Source organism: Micromesistius poutassou (genome assembly GCF_964030765.1).
Source record: "Micromesistius poutassou genome assembly, chromosome: 20".
In the NCBI taxonomy this organism is placed as follows: domain Eukaryota; kingdom Metazoa; phylum Chordata; class Actinopteri; order Gadiformes; family Gadidae; genus Micromesistius; species Micromesistius poutassou.
In genome coordinates, this window is record NC_140290.1 from 1,215,875 (window position 1) to 1,237,064 (window position 21,190).

Below are 21,190 nucleotides of genomic sequence, written 5' to 3' on the forward strand. Positions count from 1 at the left end.
ATCAAGGAACATAACACAGCCTGGGGGGCACACAAAAGCCCAGATAGGTGTGAAAATGACCCCGGAAAAAGGGTAATTAAGTAAAATTCCCATTTAAGTATTAAAACATTTGCCTAAGTATGATTGCTCATAGAAAACAATACCTGATGCTGAATCATATTCAATTCTCTGTCTGCTGTGAGGCTTTTGAAAATAACATAATAGTCATAACTTTCTTTTATTCATTTATTTTCAAGTTAAAGTGAAACCAGGATACTTCGGGTCAGTGTCTCCGTTTTGAAAAATAGCATCTCTCCAAAATGTCTCCAAAGTGTGCATCATTTGGTAACCATGGAAATATATCAATGTAGTAAACTAGGAAGGTCTGGTAGCTCATGTTGTTTGTCTGTTAGTTTGTTATGTCTTTTTCCAACGAAACCCTTTGTAGAAAAAATAGAAATCCATGCGTCATGCTTGGCGTCCCTTAGAAAATAAACACAAGTCCTGCGTGGCGTCTGCACGCCCGGCCCTCCGCGGTCCCCTCCGCTACTCACTCAGCGTTTATTATACACACCCACAGGAAAAAGAGAGAAAGGGGCTGACCTAAGATTTGGCAAAGAGCAGCATTGAGAGATGTTTGACCTAGTGTGTAGAACACAGGAAGCTAAATGGTCAGCCTCGCTCTCTTTGCGTGCACGTGTGTGTGTGTGTGTTTGTGTGTGTAAGTGCATGTACGTGTGTGAATGTGTGTGTGCATGTGTGTGTGTGTGTGTGTGTGTGTGTGTGTGTGTGTGTCCACACGCCAGTCAGATGGATTTCCTCCTCTTCATGAGCCGCCGGTGGTCCATGAAGCTGTGGAGGCCGGGCGACACCGAGCTGATGGGCGACGGGAAGAAGCTGTTCTTCAGCGTGCTGGGCGAGATCTCCTCGATCCGGTACGACACCGAGTGAAAGTACTGATTGGGGTTCAGCTGCGAGCTGAACGAGTTCTGGTTTGTGAAGCCGCAGCCCAGACCCCCCATCCGCCCCAGACCCCCGCCCCCGCCGCCGCCCTCGCCCCCACCGGAGCTGCCGAACTCCGGGGGCGAGTGGTAGTGCATGCAGGAGCACACCGACTGCAAGTCCATCACCTCTGTGGGGCGGTACTGCTGCTGCTGCTGCTGCTGCTGCTGCTGCTGGTGGTGCTGCTGGTGGTGGAGAGGGTGGTGGAGGTCCGCGGGTCTCCTCCGTCGCCGCCCCAGCCGCACCCCGCCGCCGCCGCCGCCGCCTCCGCCGCCGCCGCCGCCACCGCCCCCTCCCCCGTGCTGCCGCGGCTCCTCCTGGATGTGGATGATCATGCTGTTGCGGTGGCCCGCCAGCGAGGCCCGCTCCTCGGCGTCGCGCCGCTCGTCCTCGCTGTTCATGGTGAGGAAGCGCAGCACCACCAGGTTGAGGAAGGCGCCGATCACCGTCAGCCCCACCAGGATGTACATGAAGCTGAAGGCCACGTAGAGCGGCTTCTTCTGCAGAGCGCGGTTCTTCTGCAGCGCCACAAAGTCCCCGAAGCCGATGGTGGTGAGCGTGATGAAGCAGTAGTAGTACGACTGGAAGAAGCTCCAGTCCTCGTAGTGGCTGAAGGCGGCGGCGCCCACGCACAGCGTGCCGATGCAGGAGAAGAAGCCCACCGTCACCATGTTCTCCATGGACACGTCGGTGACGCTCATGCCGCAGCACTTCTTGATGCGCTTCAGCAGGTACTTGACGAAGGTGTTCATGCGCTCGCCCAGGCTCTGGAACATCACCAGCGTCAGGGGGATGCCCAGCACGGCGTAGAACATGCAGAAGGCCTTGCCCGCGTCGGTGCCCGGGGCCGCGTGGCCGTAACCTGGAGGACAAGCACAAGACAACAGAGGGTGGTTGGAGTCATGTTCTGGGATACAGCAGGCCTACTGTGCTGTAGCACAACTTCTGTGAGGAGACGGATCAGAGCCTGGGATGGAAACCAACGATTGAAGGGGGCGGTGCTGCGCCTGGTTTTCTGTTTTGGTGCAGAGATATTCTTTCAAAAGGGAAACTTGTTTTTCTGATAAAGCTTTCATAAGGAATTTTTAATAAATGCATTTCTATTTCTAGGTTCCAGTATACACTGTGTTGGCTAGAAACCTTTACAGACACATTTTTATTTCCATTGGGAAACGTTTACTGTTTCTGGCCATGTTTGTGTAGGGATCACTAATTATGCGCTTAGAAATCAAACCCTCCAGCAACATGATTAGTGGAGACAAATACGCACTTTAGTGTAATCTGATTTGAGATTATTAAACTAAAAATAGAGCTGTAAGAATACAAATGAGGCAACAGTTCTCTCAGAGTACCCTGGATGTAACATAAGGCCAGTTCTATGTCTCCACAATGCTGGTCAATGGGGTTGGCGGTTATAGTGTTCATAAGGCAAAGGGAGTCAAGCTAACCTTGGAGGACTCTCCCTTCACTCCATCCACTCTAGCAGTGCCAAGGATGAGGTGACCCGAGAGTGAAGAGGCACCGTGTAACACTCTGGGTTCCTGAGTTGTGCCACCTAGCTCATAGCGTTTACAAGAGTGTGGGTCTGACCGTGCAGGTCATGAAGCAGTCAAACAAGCTGCTGCAGACGGTGGCCGTAGGGCAGGAGCAGAGAGAAGATTCTCTATACACTCACTATCAGCAGGAGAGAGAGAGAGCTGGTACGGTACCTGGGCCATCGCTGCTCTTCTTAGATTCAGATTTCTACATTGCATTTGAGTAAAATAATAAAGTGCAAAACAGTACAAAACACATTTTACTACAATTTACTAGAATATTGAAAAAAAAAATGTACAAACACGAGTGCCTGAAAAGGAAAGATACAAAAATATGTATGTAAAAAAAGGAGTTGAGTCAATGAGAGATCAAATGTGCAACCATAAGGATGTGTTGATGAAAACGTGGTTTCAAACTATTGTGATGAATTCTGATGTTCTGAATCTTTGTCTAACTTGTTGTTAGCATTGACTCCACCAGGCCGCCCATCGGTCGGGAAGAAAACCAAATAGTTTGAAAATATAGTTAGATGAAGGCCGGTTTATGGAAAAAAAACACAGAATATATGATATGATATGTTATTGAAAGAAGCACATCATTTATGATACTGGGGAATTGCAATGGGTAGGCTACGTTACGAGCTAGGGTCCTCCTACAGTGTCGTGGCGTCCCTGAGCAAGATGCCTCACCCAAATTGATCCTGACGAGCTGGCTGTCGCCCTGCGTGGTTGACTCCGCCATCTGTGTGTGAATGTGTGTATGAATGGGTGAATGTCAGTCAACACTGTAAAATTTTTATTATTTGAATTCAATTGATCTAGTTTTTAAAGCCATGACATTCTTTTAGAGTCACAGGCCAGCGGTATGTAAACTGTATCGTTGTGTGTGCACTTGGAGATACACTAAGATATGAGGGGGAATCAACTCAAGGGGGAGTGTCATTGTGGAGCAACAGCCCGTCACACCGACTCCACTAGGCTCTGGCTGACTACAAGAACGGACGTTGGCTGGAAGGATTAGTGTAATAAAAGTAGTCTTCTCTGTGGCGAAGGAGACGAGAAAACCAAAGAAGAAGCTATTGGATTTGATAGAGGAGACAGGAAGGAGCCAGTGAGGCTTTTATCTTAATTAGACTTTATCTGGAGGCCACTTGCTGCTGAGTCACAAGCAACAAGACTTCCCACAAAGCAAACTCACAGGCTGGGGGGCCGGGGGGAACAACAGGCAGGGACGAGACAATACATTGATTTAGTAACAATATATTTCAAGACAACGAGCAGAAATTCAACCAGACTTCATATTTCCTTTTTTTTGTTAACAAGAGTTAACAAAACTGTTTGTCTTAACAAAGACGATGCCTTTTGGCAGGTTGTTAAAGGGAAGAGTAAAGCCTTTTTACTCATCGATCACTCCTCTTTCCCGTCAGGTGCTTCCGCGGGCCATAGTGAATAACAAACTTAAAAGCTAGAGCTAAGAACAACAACACTACAAGCGGCGTGTGGCTGACATTCGTATCTCCCCCACAACCACCGCCTGGCTGCCTACCTACGATATTTCCTCTTCACAAGAAGATTGTAGTTGTTATGTTTGTTGTGTTCACAGATCAAACCTGGTCGGGTTCTTTGTGTGTGTGAGTCTTTGCAGTATCGATCTTTACAGGTCTCCCCCCAACAGACTCCTTCCACCCACACAAGCACGCGTGTTGATATGCGCTAGTGCTTTTTATAAACTCCAGTTCTAAGCGAGTCTATAAAAAGGGGGGCGACCGCTGAACACAATGTGGCCGTCAGAGTGGAGCCACGGAAATTCCTTTTCAATACACAACTGCCAATTATTATTATTATGTATTCATAATAACTGACTGACATGAGCGGTGTTTGTGTGTTTGTGTGCGCATTTGTGTGTGTGTGTGTGTGTGTGTGTGTGTGTGTGTCTGTCTGTGTGTGGGGGTGGGTGGGTGGGTGTGAGAGAGAGAGAGAGAGAGAGAGAGAGAGAGAGAGAGAGAGAGAGAGAGAGAGAGGGAGGGAGGAGGGATGAAGGAAGGGAGAGACAGAGTGAGAGAGAGGAAAGGAGGAAGGGAGGGAGAGAGAGAGATGAAGCTTCAAACAGTCAAATAGGGTTTAAGAAGAGGCGATGTGAAGGAGTGTCCACTGCTGTTGAGGTTATCAAACTAGCCAACAGAACTGCAGGGTTGAGATTATTCTGAAGAACATGGAAAATGTTTTTCTCTGAAAGATTTCTCTGAAAAGCATTGACGTGTGATACATATTTTAAGGAAGATCAGGGGATATGTTTTGTATTGAATGCTCTGGCCTGAAATCAGACATTTTGAAATGCCAAATTGGTCTAATTTTCTGAATCCGAATTGCAAATAGCCTGTAGTTAGGCTGTGACTATATTTGTTACACACACTGGCAAGAACAACTCTGCATTCACCAATTTGGTTGTTTTTGGAGTCTCGCCCATGCTGCCTAATGATGTTATGTACTTGATTGCATGATTTGGTTCTTCTCAGCCTCACCTGTATTCACTGTGGATGAAACTCTTTACTAAATGGCCAAATATTAGTATATTAGTCATCTCCCAATGGGCCTGTTATTTTGGTGAAAGCACAGGGACTGCATAAAACTAAATATGTTTGTCGGATTAACAAAGCCCTTCGCACCATGTGTATTAAAATCTTGGGAAACATTTTGTTCTTCTGATCAGCCATCTGTTTGTGGTCCACGTGATCCCCGCCACTCCCCTTTTCTTGCAAATTACAGAAGAAATTCATACAGATTCTTGATGTGTGTGCACGATAATAAGTATTCAATGAATTCTTCGTCGATCGAACTGTAAATGTAATTCGATTTGTGGTTACTTGTGACTTACTTGTGAAACAGGTCACCACTATCTGAGAGAGATCTCAAACTTGATAGTGTTGAGAGGGCAGCATGATATGATATATTTCCAAGGCAACACAGTCATTCACAACAAACAGTAAGCCTACAGCTGACATGGTGAAACCTATTTTTAAACAGTGAAAATATTTTGCATTGTACAAAGTCTATGTCCGAAACACACTCATTGTTGTATTATAGAACACTTTCTCCCACACACAGCAGTAGCAATACTGTTGTTGGTTGTAGGTTCACAGACCTGGTACTACACTGGAAGTGAACAGAACTAAGCAGAAGCACAAACAATCAGTTTTTACCCATATACACCGCCATGTATACAAATGATTGCCGTTGGCTATACATTGGCATTGAAGAGACCGGACCTGGCCATCACTGCTGTTTTCTGTGCTATCTTGAATTGTCTCGTTGTTATTGTTGATTGCATTCTTGGCTGGTGGTCACAGCAGTGGCCTGTGTAATCTGTTTGTCATGTCATAATGACTGTGCTATCTCGCGTTGTCAAGGGAACAGACATATTTGTTCTGCAAGAACAGGATCCTGTCATGCACAGGTGCTTTTGTTGCATATGTGTGCACAGGTGAACGATTGTGTGCACTCGGTGTATGTACTGAACGGTGTGAACGCCACCACATAAATCACCAGACTAATGCAGTAATTAGCGAGCGTGGCAGAGAGTAAGTCACTTTAAGCTGCCCAGCTGCTGATCTAGGCAATAGCCTTAGGCTTCGGCCTGAATTATGGATGCTATACAAACTGATGGATTACCAATCACTTAAAATGTATAAGTGTATGCTGCATTAGCCATTTTCATAAAACATATGGAATTGGCAATTTGTAGGGTTTGATTGTTTTGAGTGTGTTGTATTTAAAAGTTGAGTCGCCTGGAGCCTTTTGACAGTCGCCTGGAGCCTTTTGACAGTCGCCTGGAGCCTTTTCGTCTACTGGGGACAAACACAGGTGTCACTGATAACATTAATTAGAGTCTGCTCCTTTTATGTACCAGGCGACGGGAAATGTACTGAACCAGGCAGGAGTCTGCTACCTGTGCCAAGGAGCAAGACCCAAAAAGGGTCTATTGGAAGTCAACCGCTCACAACACTCATCTTTGTGTAAAACTGTGACTGTTGACACTTCTACTGACACTCTTCTACTGAAGAATGAGAGCTCCTCTGCCCTGAAATGTGGAGTGCAGGTGCTACCAAGTTGTGATTTAATTTCACAAAATGTATCACTATCAACGTATCACTTTCCAATATGCAAATATATGAAAATTAACTTGTTGTCTCACCTGTGGATGGATGGAAAGCTTTGATAACATTTTTACTTGCTATAAAACAATATTAGAATGTGCTATATTCTGAGGGTCTTTAAATCCATAATAATACATTTTGTGGGTTGATAATACAACAGAAATAAAGTACTTTAGGCATTTATACCCATCCTTTAGTTAAGAGGTAGTGTGTGACTGAGAGTGGGTACTATTTAGCACCGTTGGCAATCTTTTGCCAATGGTCTCACTTGTCTCTCATGGCTATATATATATGATTAATATAAGAACAATACAGAATAACAGTAAATAACCCTGTATTTTAGGTGTAGGCGCTTAAACTCAACTAAAACACATAGAGCACATTAAACTAAGATGCTAAAATTCTCAACCAGTTCCCCAAGAACAGTGCTTGTGTGACGTTTTTGTTTGCAGTGACGTTATGTGCCTCCAGGTCCACACAAAATCATAATATAATCATGTTGTGATTTTATTATGGATGTTTCATAAGGGTGTGTGTGTGTGTGTGTGTGTGTGTGTGTGTGTGTATGCCTGCATGCGTGCCTTGAGTTCATTATTAAAAAGCAACTCTGTTCTACATTTTGAAGTGATTAACCTTTTCAAGTAGACTGCATGCATTTTTTATACACAGCAGTATCAGACTGACACACGTGTCAGATGCCTGGAGCGCCAATCTAAGGTAAGTTCAAGAGTAAAATAAGACCCACACAACGGTTATATGTAACCTGTATCTCACCAATGGTTGACATGACACATTCATTGAAAAGATTTAAGAAAATGTACAATGAAAATAAAGTAATAAGCTTCTCCGTCTTCGTGGTAGCATTGTATACATGCACCATCTTTGTATAACAACAACAATATGCACCCCCCTATTGTTTTCGGCGTGTGGATATGAACTCAATTTGTGATCAACTGATCGATGAATTACAGCCTGACAGATGGAAGGTATCGGCACATCTCACGTTATAAGACTCATTTCATTTGTCTATAAATTCAGTGAGTCTGACATTATTTATTAATTTCTCCCCGTATGTTATTTATTTGTAGCATCTCCATCACTCCAGGGATGTCGATCTATATTGATTGAACGACGCTCGTAGGCGTAGAACTAGCATTTTATTGACCCAACTCAGGAGAACATCACTAAAGTGGCACAATTATAATTAGAAATGAGCTTAATCAGGCTTTACGGTTAAGTAACAGCGGTGCAACTCAAGCAAAGTTGCCACTCTTGTTTCAAATGAGCTAGTTTCAACGTTGGCTTAAGTGTTAACAAACCTGGTTGAAAAAGGCCTTTGGTATCCCCTTTACCCAGCACCTTAGGGTCCTTAGGAGAAAGCAGAAGACAATCGAGTGCACACACTGTGAGTTATTCCTCACCCTCTCAAAGTGGATAGTCCCGATCTACCTTAATCCCACAAGAACCCACAACATTAAGGACAAGTGTCGTATATTAGCTTTGGCTAGAAATACTATGATGCAAACATCGGATGACTGTCTCACACTTGTCTATGTTTCTGTATCTGTCCCTACTCAAATAAACATTAAATAATAATTTAATGCACGTCAGCACCGAGAGCTTTGCATGCGTCAGAGGGAAACATGGAGCAGACCACCTAGCTTCCAGCAGGAGTCCTATTTTGGTTACCGCCGGTTTCTTTGAAGCGCTCTCTGTGAATCACTTTTGCAATTACGCACCAGCGTCTTATTAATACCGGTGCTGATTAGGGAGCCCCCTTCTGCCTGATTGTAAAGAGGGGATCGCTGATGTGCATTTTAATTTCACCACAACGACAAGGTAATTCCAATTACCGGTTTATCCGTCTCTGAGATTCCTTTGAAACGATCAGAAAGGAGAGTATTAGAGAGTGAAGGCCCTTTATTTTAAGGCAGTATCCAAAGAGAAACTCCGGGCTCAGGGTTAACAGATTCTATTCATTCTGTTCAACTCATGTGTTAAGGGTTGTTTAACACTACGGCCTCACAGAGAGACAACACAGAGCCCTACACACAGCTAACACTCCCCTGTGTAGCAGGGGGCCAAGCTAACATTAAAGGATCTAGCCATTTATTGCAGGGTCTTATCAAGTCTTATTACGGAGGAGTGGTAGTACTTCTTAATCCCTTATAATTGTATTATCCCCTGCAGAAAAAAAAAAGCCCATTGAGTCGTATGATACACGTTAACTAATTCAGTTTGAGGCGTGACGCTTAGCATTTAGCACCATGAGAAAGTGGATTTGGAGCAAGTTGCCTGCCAGCGTGAAGCAAAATAAACAAAAAAGTTTGGAAGGACTTTGGAGAAAAAAAGTTTTATGATGTAAATGTTATATTTCCAACCACGCCACCCCCCAACAATTCTTGTTGCAAAGACTTCATGTGTTCCAACTCTGCATGTATGTGTTGGACCGTGGGACCTGTCTTCAGGGACCATATTACAACATATGGTGACAACCTTGTCTGTGAGTGTCAATGCTCTGCATGATGAACAAGTAATCTCCTTACCACGTCACTGCGCCTCTCCAGCACTGGGAGGTGCAAGGGAAGTCGTTACAGGGGATACATGGACACAAAGACATAGTGCACCACCCAGAGATAGACAAGGAACGAGCAGGTATGGGTTTTGACACAGGACGACTTTGGTGGGCACAGACATCAGTGGGAGCTGGACAGAGCCTGGGGACGGACCAGGTACATCAGACCCTTACTGCAGGCAACACTGAACAGCAACAGGGATACAACCACCAATTAGGGTCCCCCCACTCCCCCCTCCTTGTGACATCTAGTTCCATCTAGTTGTTAGATAACTGCAGTATCTGTGGAATCAAGAGCCCATTCCCTTGTCTATATTATTCAGAGACTGATCAGGATTCGGGGATGATGACTTTTTGACCATGCTTTCTTCGGCCAGGCTGTAGTTGGGAATCATGCAGCCTCTGTGCTGACAACAAACTATAGATTACGACAAAGTACAGCTTATAGACTAGGAACTGTTTGTCTCCATGCAGAGACAGACAGTCCCCACGTACATTTAATGGGCCACAGTTACCCCGCAAATGCATCGCATCGCAGCCTCGACTTGCTGAAGTGGGCTTGTACAACAAGCTCACAATCAATGTATTTTTATACTCCCGTCTTCACACACTGACTGAGTAGAACAAGCTGTGCTGAACTTATTTTGGTCCTATTCTCCAAACCGCCACAGAAAGTCCTCAGTGGAAATGTATTTCTTTCCTCCTGCTCTCCAAACAACTTGAAGACTTGCGGAACATTGCAGTGATGAGCTCGGCTGAGCCCGTTGTCCCTGTTGCTGCGGGCAACAGGGACTCTGTGTACTGTTTTAATGTATGTTTTCTCTACGTACGGCGATGACAATCAGGGTAAACAGCCATACCTCAGCAGGAGGGAACCACATTGGGCTGCAGAATAGGAACAATGCAACAACAGAAAGAAAGGGAATGACATCACCTTAGACGTCGGACATTCATTTTATTTTCTTGGACAGCTACAAAGGGAAACCTGCTGGGTCGGCTGTCTGTGATGTTTTGGCACGTTGTGATTTCTGAAATGCTGAACAAGCAGTTCTGGGTGGGGGAGGGGTCATCTTATGAAGGCGTTTTCATTGGTTTTCTGAGACGGATGGGGAGGATGACAATAAATTGGTTGGAGGCTGTTTCAGGTCCTGAGCATGAGGGTGTGGTTTGTGTAGCGTGAGTGGAGGCGCGCGTATACAGTCGGCCTAGCGGTGGTGAAATGATGGGGATGAAATCCACCATTACAGTCATTGACCTTATAAACTGAGCTTTTCCTATGAATCATTGTGTAATAAAGCAGTGCTAAGTCCCCTTGTCACTGAACCCTGCCTTTTAAAGCTGCCGTTGCTGTGAATCGAGAGTTGTAAAAAGAGACTGCTGGAAAGAGCAGAAGACAGCAAGAATTTGAAACTAAACAATTAAAACTCCAACATTGGAACACATTACTTTCACGCACCCGTGATTGACATGCAAGATGGATTCCCTAACCAATCAGGGAAGAGATGCCCTGATTGGTCAGAAGTAAGCTGGGAGCAAGCATAGTCAACTAGAAACTGATATTCTCACTTGCACTCACCAATAGCTGACAAAGGCTATGGCATATCTAACAAATAACAATCAAAGCTCCTAAATGTTATCTACAGCAGCTTGGTTTGAATATGAATGCAACACTTCAACACCAACAGCACATCAATGCTTTTTTTTTTCTTTTTTTTTTGCTTATGTTTCTTTTCACAAAAATTGGTCTCTGCTATTGAACATTAATGTATTATCTCTATCTCTTTCTCTAAACAACTGGAAAAATAAACAGGAATATGAATGCCTGTATGTTTTATTGGATGGGCAATAAAGTGACTTCTGATAATCAGAAGTTACTCGCAAGAGACACAAAAAAGAGAAAAGAGAAAGGTTCTGCATTAGTTCCCTGTAGCATCTGACTCTTACTGTTGCCATTCTGCTCAAGAAATGATGAGGCTTACGTTTTCCTGAAAGTTGCCTACGACATCAAATCCGATACACCAAATCACCCCCGCTCCCCCACCCACCCATTCTCCCCCGCTTTCAGGTGACACTTCCTGCAGGACACTCCAGGTCTGCAAAGTAAAGTTCCAGTAAGCAAAAGGCACTGCGCACACTGTCAGAGAGAGGCTGTCAGAGAGACGCACTGGAGAAATCACATCTCAGCTTTCTTCCACCATGTCACCATGTGTCACATTACAAATAATTCAATCACTATCTGCCTTGGCATATGTTATATTTCCATGTTTTTTTCTCTTCTTCTGTCTCTATGTTTGTGCCTCCGAATGACTTTTTTTTTTTAAGAAATACGTAATTTTTTTAAATAACCAATAACCCGGTGAGGTTAGTTTACTGAGCTAATTTGTATTTGAAAATAATCACAAAGCCGAGGAGGAATATCACAGTGATGATCACAAAACAGAGACCCGTAGATCCAGGCACTCACTGATCTCAAGGACGGATAATGAGTGTTTTGGCTCATCTGATTCATGCTGAAAAGTCAAGCGCACGACCGCGCACACACACACACACACACACACACACACACACACACACACATACACACACGGATATCTAGTGCGGTTAACCATTATCAACGCATGTGCACACACACACACACACACACACACACTAACACACACAAATACAAACAAAAACACAAGCACATGAACACACACACACACACACACACACACACACACACACACACACATAAACACCCACACACCCACACACACACACACACACGTATACAGGGAAACCTGCTGCGCAAAACCGATACCCAACAACAATGAGTCAGGGGGGGGAGGGGGGAGATCATGAGCACATCGTCATGGTAGCGCTCCCGTCTCCCCCTCATCACTCTGGCTGGAACGCCAACATTAGCTAGGAGGGATTGTTTCGAGTGACTCATGGCTGTGGGAGGGAGGGGGTGGGGGGAGAGCTTCTCCAGGAGCCTAATTTTATACCCCCACTCCCTGCACACACTCTTCATAAACACACTTTGTAGAAGTCCTTGAAGTCTTGCGTTCACTTTCTTGCACTTGGAAGATTGCACGTTGTCTTCCAGTCTGTCTCCAACCCACCACTACCTCCTCCGCTTCTTTCACCGCCTCCACCATCACCACCACCACTTACCACCACCACCACCACCACCACCACACCTCCACCACCTCCACCACCACCATCACCACCACCACTTACCACCACCACCACCACCACCACCACACCTCCACCACCTCCACCACCACCATCACCACCACCACTTACCACCACCACCACCACCACCACCACACCTCCACCACCTCCACCACCACCATCACCACCACCACTTACCACCACCACCACTTACCTCCACCACCACCACCACCATCACCACACCAAAACCACCACACCAAAACCACCACCACTACTTACCAACACCACCACCACACCTCCACCACCACTGCCACCGCCACCACAACACCTCCACCTCCACCACTTTCAGCGCCTACAGCACCAACACCAAAACCACCACACCTCCCCCACCACCACCTCCCCGACCACCACTTTCTCCACCACCATGAGCTCCATCACCATCTACACCATCCCAACTTCTATAACCACCCCCACCATCCTCACAACCACTTCCCCCTCACTTTTAACACTTTCACATCCCCAACAAACACCTCCACCACTACCAACTCCATCAAACAATCTCATCTGCTGAGTTCACCATTGAGAGCGAGAGGGGGGCACATGGTGGCAGTGAGACCCGGACTCAGGGGGGCTCAGAGTGCTAGGTGATGAATGATGGTCAGCAAGGAGCCGGCCCTGGGGGGCAGATCAGGTCCATGAAAGAATGAGGTTATGACGTATGAAGTATGAAGCTATTTAACATGGCAACAGGTGGCAGGTTGGACCTGAAAGGAGAGAGGGGGCTGTGGTAAGCAGTGCAGTCATATTCCTCTAGCTGTTGTGCACATTTCTGTCCTTCCACACTTTTGTCCTAGCCTTGCGGCGTCAAGGATGATTTTGATGCTTGACTTTCCATGTGAGTGGTGTTGGAAACAAAAGCGATACCCTTGGAGTCGACACCCTTGTTTGTCATTCCTTAATCAGTCCACTGTCGTTGAGCGCAAGGCAAAGGGTTCACATTACACATTTAAAAAAGGTGATCTATTTATAGAAGCGACACCTACTCAGTCAGACAGGGAAATGGTCCCCTGTGATAAACAGCTGAGAGAGTGTGTGAGTGTCAATAAGCTTAAAGGGCAGCAATTAGTGGTGTGTGTGTGTGTGTCAGGCTTATGTATTATTATACGCTGACTTCAGGTGGGCAGGCAGGGTGGATTGCTGATGGCTCTGTCTTTACCTCAGAGGAATAGGGATGGAAGTTGTGGGACACACAATAAATCTGGCATTCGATTTATTAGTTGCTCAATACACACACGCACGCACACACACGCACACACACACACACACACACACACACACACACACACACACACACACACACACACACACACACACACACACACACACACACACACACACACACACACACACACACACACACACACACACACACTAGTGCCATCTAGTGCCATTCTCATAACTTTCAGTTCTGATTGACATGACTCTAATTACCTTTGGAATTTCCAAGCGAAAAAAGAGTTGTGAACATCGAACATCGAACATTGAACATTGAACGGAGAACGCGAACGGTGGACATTGATCAGTGAACATTAAACAATGAACATTAAACAGTGAACAGTGAACATTAAACAGTGAACAGTGAACATTAAACAGTGAACAGTGAACATTAAACAGTAAACAGTGAACAGTAAACAATGAACATTAAACAGTGAACAGTGAACATTAAACATTAAACAGTGAACATTAAACAGTGAACAGTGAACATTAAACAGTAAACAGTGAACATTAAACAGTGAACAGTGAACATTAAACAGTGAACAGTGAACATTAAACAGTGAACAGTGAACATTAAACAGTGAACATTAAACAGTGAACAGTGAACATTAAACAGTGAACAGTGAACATTAAACAGTGAACAGTGAACATTAAACAGTGAACAGTGGACATTATAGTGGCAGCTTTCCAGCGGCCACTTCTGGGAGTCGGATAAATCCGGACAACGCGCGTCTTGAATTATAGATTGATTTATTTGTTCCAATCTTGAAAAATACAAACAAAAAGATGTCCCTATCGCATTCACACGGTTGAAAAATTGTTTGCCACTTCCGCTCCACCTGGTCATAGGTAACCCATCCATGTATTAGACATCTGTCAGTCAGAACGTCAGACGTCTCGCTCAATTGGCCAGACAGAACACGGCAGTCAATCCGTTTTCAAACATAGAATTACATAATTGTAAACCATAATTCACCATACTATTAAACCATATTTCATGAACTTAAATATTATAATTATTTCAATAGTGATTTCAATATCAATCTTAATCACTCAAATTAATTTGCAAACATAAATATCAAAATGGCTCCAACAAACATTGAACAGTGAACATTAAACAGTGAACACTAATCGAACATAAAACTGAGCTCTCTATCTTTTTCTCTGTCACGCTTTCTTTTGTTCTCTTTCTCTTTATTTATATTTATCTCTCTCTCTCTCTCCCCCCCTCTCTTTATCTCCCTCTATCAGTCTATCTCTTTCTCACTCTCTCTTTCTGTCTCGGTCTCTGTCTCCTCTCACTCTATTTCTCTCTCTATCTGTCTTTCTCTTCTCTCTCTGTCCCTCTCTCTTTCTCTTTCCCTCCCTCTCTCTCCCTCTCCACCTCTCTCTCTCTCTCTTTCTCTTTCTCTCTCTCTCTCTCTTCATCTCTCTCTTCATCTCTCTCTCTCTCGCTCTCTATCTCTCCCTGCCTCTTTCTCCCTCTCTCGGTGTGCAGCACTAAAACATCTCTTGGGGGTCAGGGCCACCAACGACCTGCTAATGGCCGCAGAAGAAGGATCCACCGCTCCCCTCTCGGTGTCCGCGGCCACTGAGTGCAGTGTTTGACCACGTTGAACACAGCATTATTCTGGAGTGCCTCTAAATCCTCCTGGACCTTGTGTGAGTGGTCGTATACGACGGCGGCGGAGAAGTAACACGCCCGACTACTGCTGGTCACATTCTGAAGGGAACAACCTGAGACCAAAGCACCGGGAGGAACACGTCCTGTTTGATATTCGTAGCGCAACCCCCCAAAAAAGAAGTGTTCTTTGAACAGAGCGACAACACACACAGAGAGAGAGTGCGGCGGGGCCGTGTTTCATTTGTTTACCGGCTGCTATTTTGGATGCAAAAAATTCTAAAGCAATATCTCGCCTCAGTCCCGACGCGGACATGTGCTCTGGGCTTCAGAACTGTTGTTGGCTTGATGTAAGCAACATTTAATGAGAAAAAAAATTAAAGCAGTCCAAATGAAATTGCAAAAGCAAGTAGGCACGAACATATTTGTTGTGGAAAGTCTGCTTTGAACGCCTAGATTCCGTGGAGAGTCTAACCATGGACCACTGGGCTGATCAGGGGCCTGTTGCCCCCTTCACACACTGCTCTGACCCAACTGCCACAGCTTGACATCCAGCACAAGCTGAACAACGATTGAAATACTAATTGTTTTGGACACTGGGTGCAGTGTGCCGTGCTGTGTCAGGCCGAGATCAGGTTGAAGTGATAGCTTTAAGCAAGCAAACCTCCGACAGGTTGTCATTTTTGTTTGTTAGCTGCAACCAAATCGTTCAATCATTTATCCTGGACAGATGATCATTGAAGTACATAAAGACATACACTTCCTACCCTGCCCACACACACACACACACACACACACACACACACACACACACACACACACACACACACACACACACACACTAAGTCATTTAGTTATGTAAACTGCAGGTGGTGCTACAAGCATTATGTTCTTTAGCCTGTGGGTCTGTTTGCCTTTCTGCGCTGTGCCAACGTTCTGCTACCACAGCTCTATTATAACTTTGTTTGTTTTACGTCCTCCCGGGGCTCAGCATTTAGCATCGCAGACACCAATCTTCTATTAAAAGGCGCGAGCATGGATATGCACACACACCCACGCGAACACACACGTGCACAAACACGCACAGACACACACAAGCAGTATAAAAACAGCATGGACATTGATTGTGCTACGGTGTTCTCTGGCAATAACTCACGCATGCACATATGCACGCACACTCTCTCTCTCTCTCACACACACACACACACACACACTAGCTTGCACAATTGGAATAAAGTGGGTGCAATAGGAACAGGTGGGAGAGCATGTTGCCTGCAGAAATACCGAAATAAAGGAAGAGAGGGACAGCAGAGTGCTGCTGGTGGGAGGTGGTGGCTGTGGGCAGACCAGGTCTGTTCTGTCCGGCTCTTTATGCACTAGAAATAGAGCATCGGGTCAACTCCAGAGGGCTGCTCACCACGCAACACCAAACAGACCGGAGAGCAAGACCAGTGGAATCATTTGAAGCTTGAACCGCAGGATTTCCCCCGGGGATGAGACATAAAACATGCAGCGGGGAGAGGCCGTGCGACGGCTGATCGCGGGCGGTCTCACCGGTCCTCCAGCGCTGGGGTCTGAGGGAGAGGGGCGAGCACAGGTGCAGCTCGTTAGGTTAATGAGGGGTCTGAAGGCATGCCAGGGCCCTCATTAACGTGAGCCGCACTCTGGAGCGCGTGCTGCCGCACTGCCGTGCTCCAGAGGAAGAAATCACATTTGTTGATCTAAGACCCAACTGGATGAGGATAACGTTATCACTGTTATGTTACGTTATGTTATGTTACGGTGCGCATCTGCAGTGTGCGTGCGTCTATGGAAGGCGAAAGGGTCAAAACTACTCTCAAAACGACTTAGTATAAGCTTAAATAACTTAGTATCTTACGCCGTGGTATTTTGTTACGCCGTAGAATGTGCTGTTTTAGTGGTTCAAAAAACGCTGTCTTTAACGTACGTTACTCAACTCTACAATGGCGTCGAAGACCAAGCGGTGCTCACTGCCTCCCAAATGGACCTGGTCCAGCTCCACCTCTCTGGTCCAGCTCCACCTCTCTGGACCAGCTCCACCTCTCTGGACCAGCTCCACCTCTCTGGACCGGGTCCACCTCTCTGGACCTGGTCCAGCTCCACCTCTCGGGTCCAGCTCCACCTCTCTGGACCAGCTCCACCTCTCTGGTCCAGCTCCACCTCTCTGGACCAGCTCCACCTCTCTGGACCGGGTCCAGCTCCACCTCTCTGGTCCAGCTCCACCTCTATGGACCTAGTCCAGCTGATCCATCTAGTCCCCTGAGCCAATCAACCCAGTGCGGGTGGTTAGGGTGATGGTCAGGATTACAGGTAAAAGCGTCAACCCGCTGGAATTCAAACACTACGAGATTAAATAAAAGCGTTTTGGGCTGAAAGTTCTAGGAAGGAGAGGGGACACACGGCAACTATATGATATTTGTTTTAGTATTGTTGTATTGTTGTATGAGTGTTACAGCGAGTGACTTTGTATGTGAAACGTGCCACGCAGCGGCGTTACAGTGAGACGCTGAGCTCTCAGTCGGAGGTTCACCGCTGCCCAGACAGAGCTCGCTCTCCAGGGCTACAGCTAGAGGCTACTTGAACCTGGGCTACTAGGAGGTGTTGAGATGAGTTGAGGAGTGAGTTGAGATGGGGCTGGACCTGAGGCCGGGGGTACGAATAGACCTAAAAGGTGGCGCTGGACGAGATCAGGCTCCACCCATTGGCTGAGCAGCCTCTCTAAAAGACCGCCTTTTGGAGGGCTTATTTTGGAACGCTGTTTGGAATAGCGTTAGAATGAGCTTAGACTCTTGATGCTCGCAGTCAGTAAGTATGAACCTTCTTTCACCCCGTTAATAATAATAACCAGAGTCCGACCACACCGGTACATCAATGGTGTTTCTATTGTTTGCGCTGTGAGTTCACTTCACTACACCATGTGGAGGCTATATCTGGTGTTTACTCCATGATCAATTCAGTAATACACTGATGGCTAAATATTATTTTCACTTCGATCACCACGTTGTGCCTTCAGTTTAGTTCTCAGAAAGTAGCGTATGGATCAATGTTTCTGTCTTTGGCTGCAAGAATCAAGAGGAGGTGCTCCTCTGACTGTTGACAGCAATTTAAACCACTAAAACGGCATTTTAAAGCATAATAAAATACAACAGCCTTAAAGGAAAGTTTAAACTGAATCGATAGACGTGAATCGATAGACTGAATCGATAGATAGATGGATAATGAATACACGTCTGCAATGAGGAGTAGTTTGGCCCTTTGGGCCTTCCATATGTTGGTGTGCGTTTGTGTGTGCGTGGGTGGAGTGGGTTTGTGCCTCTGTGCGTGCGAGCCTGCCTGCGTGCGTGTGTGCGTGCGTACGTGCATGTCTGTGTGCGCATCTGTGCATGTGTGTGTGTGTGTGTGCCGGCACAAGGTGTTATCCAACATTTCGCTGGGCAGTTCCAGTTGTAGAAGTCTACAAGGTCCGCTCCATGCTGTCTTTAAACAGCACCACCATGCAGGCGGAGAAAGTGGAAATCTGTCTAACATAACTTATTCACCAGATATTCTAATTCAGCATGTGGGCCAGTAACATTAGTTGTTGCAATATTCAAAGTTCTATTAATATTTAAAATAAATAAGCACCATTCTTTTTTTCAAATGCGAATAATAAACCGAGCAGATTTACTGGTCTTGCTCACAGATATTTGCTTTGAATATCTTGTGAAAAAGATAAACAGTGAAATAACTTCACGCAGACAGATATTATCTGTGTTCAAGTGCACTAATAAAGGTTATGATTATTAAGACAATCTCTCTTAAACAATTATTCGCTAAATAATGTTATATCTCATTAACCAAAGCAAAATTATGCACGTTGTTCTAAGAGTCATTTTGTATGGCACACTGAGCACACACACACACGCACGCATGCACACAGACACACATACACACATGCACACATGCGCACACACACACGTCTAGACACACATACACACACAGACACACGCACGCACGCACACACGCACACACACAGTGAAAAATTCTCGTAACTTGCTTGAACAGACAAGGAGATTTACTTTCCACGGCCATAACAGTTAACAGAGTGTGAGGACGGGTGGTTAAACCTAAGCAGAGAGTTAATCTATACGCCGTTTGGATATTCAAATGTTTTGTGAGGCCGGTAACGATGGACAGTCGAATAGACGCGAGCCAATCAAAACACACGGTATGTGGCTGAGCAGATGTAGACTGGAGCAGAGACGTCCCAGATGAAGTGACTACAGCTCTCTATTCCACAGAGAGCATGAACCAGACGGAATGGAAAGCAGCCCTGTGATTGGATGATATCGGTGCCTGGTGATGTCATTCTTGACACACTTGGGAAAGTGACATCACTCGGTGGGAACAGTAATTGCATAACCTTCTTTCTGTGGCTACGTTTGCTCTCGACGGGGTAGATTAGGACACGGTGCTGAGTATTATGGGCTGGCTTCCGGTACCTCCTACTACCGAAACGCAATTCTTTCCAATCTCGTACTCCATGTGAGCTGTGTACGTCACTTAACGGCCCCCGGAGCGAGACAGAAGAGGAAGAGGAGGAGGAGGAGGAGCAGAACTGCGACAAGGAGACTAAATATGGATCTTTTACGTTGATTTTGACAAACCAATATCTGAAGCATGTAACTGTAACTGATCCCTCCCTCAGAGTGCCCGCCTTCTCTCTCTCCCCACTTTCCACTAAACCCACGTAGCTGAAACGGATATCACTCCCTCCAAACCACGCTCAGAAGTGCCGCCATCTCTCTCCCTCACCGATAACGCTCGTCCAAAGCTCCCACACCCCCAGCGCTCGCCGTCGTCACGTGACAACGCCTCCACGCAGACACGACGGCCGCCGCGAGAATCTCCGTAGTCTCCGACTAGGTGGGTCGGAAACGCCACAGACGTGATTTTGAAAAGGGAGGGCGTGGTCATAGTTTGGAGGCTATAGTCCAGGGGTCACAGGCCAACCCACATCCGTCAGCGTCTGGACGCTGGACGACACACACCTCTCGCGAGCACAGCCCGCCTCGTCAGAGGAACGGTGGCAGTGGAGCGCAGACAGGACAAACGGTTTGACACTTGTTGACGCGACAGGCCAGGCCTCATGCAATCTACCGAGGTGTCACTCACTCATTCCGGCTCATTCCACCCGGCGCCGCGCCCCCCCCCCCCCCCCCCCGCCCCCGCCCCTCCCTCGTGGCCCGGTGGGATGTGCATCCGTCAGCCTGCGGGACTGGTCCCTGGGCTGTTTAATCTGCACACACACATGCTCTCTGGATCCCAAATGGTCCAATGTCATTTGTGATCTCTCCCTATGATGTCAGATTAGTTTGTTTTTACCTGGAGGTATATTGGGTATTCTGCAAATACGACCAGGAGGAAGTTTACAAGCAGGGGGTGTCTGGCTGTCTCCTTGGAAACACATCATTATTATATTCCGAAACCCATCAGGTGTCTGTGCGTGTGTGTGTGTGTGTGTGTGTGTGTGTGTGTGTACGTGTGTGTGAGTGTGTGCGTGTGTGTGTGTGTGTGTTTGTGAGAACAGCGCATAACACGCAACACTCGGGGTTACAACTTAGAAGAGGAGCAATCCGCCCTGAAGACGTTACAGAGAAGCTGTTTCATGTTTCCAGTTTCACTAGGTCATGATTCAATCAGTCTTCCCTGGCATGATGTGGAGGCCTACATACTGTTCACCCTGTTCACCTACTTTCTAGTCTGCTTGTCAATCCGTCTAGCTCTCAGTTTCCAAACACACACACACACACACCCACACACATAAACATAGCCTGGCAAAAATGCACTACAAAGTATTCACACGCACATAACCACTGATATAGAAGCACCC

General features: G+C 46.2%; 1 protein-coding gene across 1 annotated transcript in view; it reads right to left on the minus strand.

The window, feature by feature from the left end:
• Positions 1-785: 785 nt before the first annotated feature.
• kcnk9 (potassium channel, subfamily K, member 9) overlaps positions 786-21,190 on the minus strand; it is a gene marked incomplete at both ends in the record, with an annotated part of 24,908 nt that continues 4,503 nt past the window's right edge. The window contains 2 exons of the mRNA XM_084484781.1: positions 786-1,141; positions 1,268-1,843. Coding sequence (XP_084340907.1) covers positions 786-1,141; positions 1,268-1,843 — 932 coding nt within the window. The remainder of the gene's footprint in view (positions 1,142-1,267; positions 1,844-21,190) is intronic.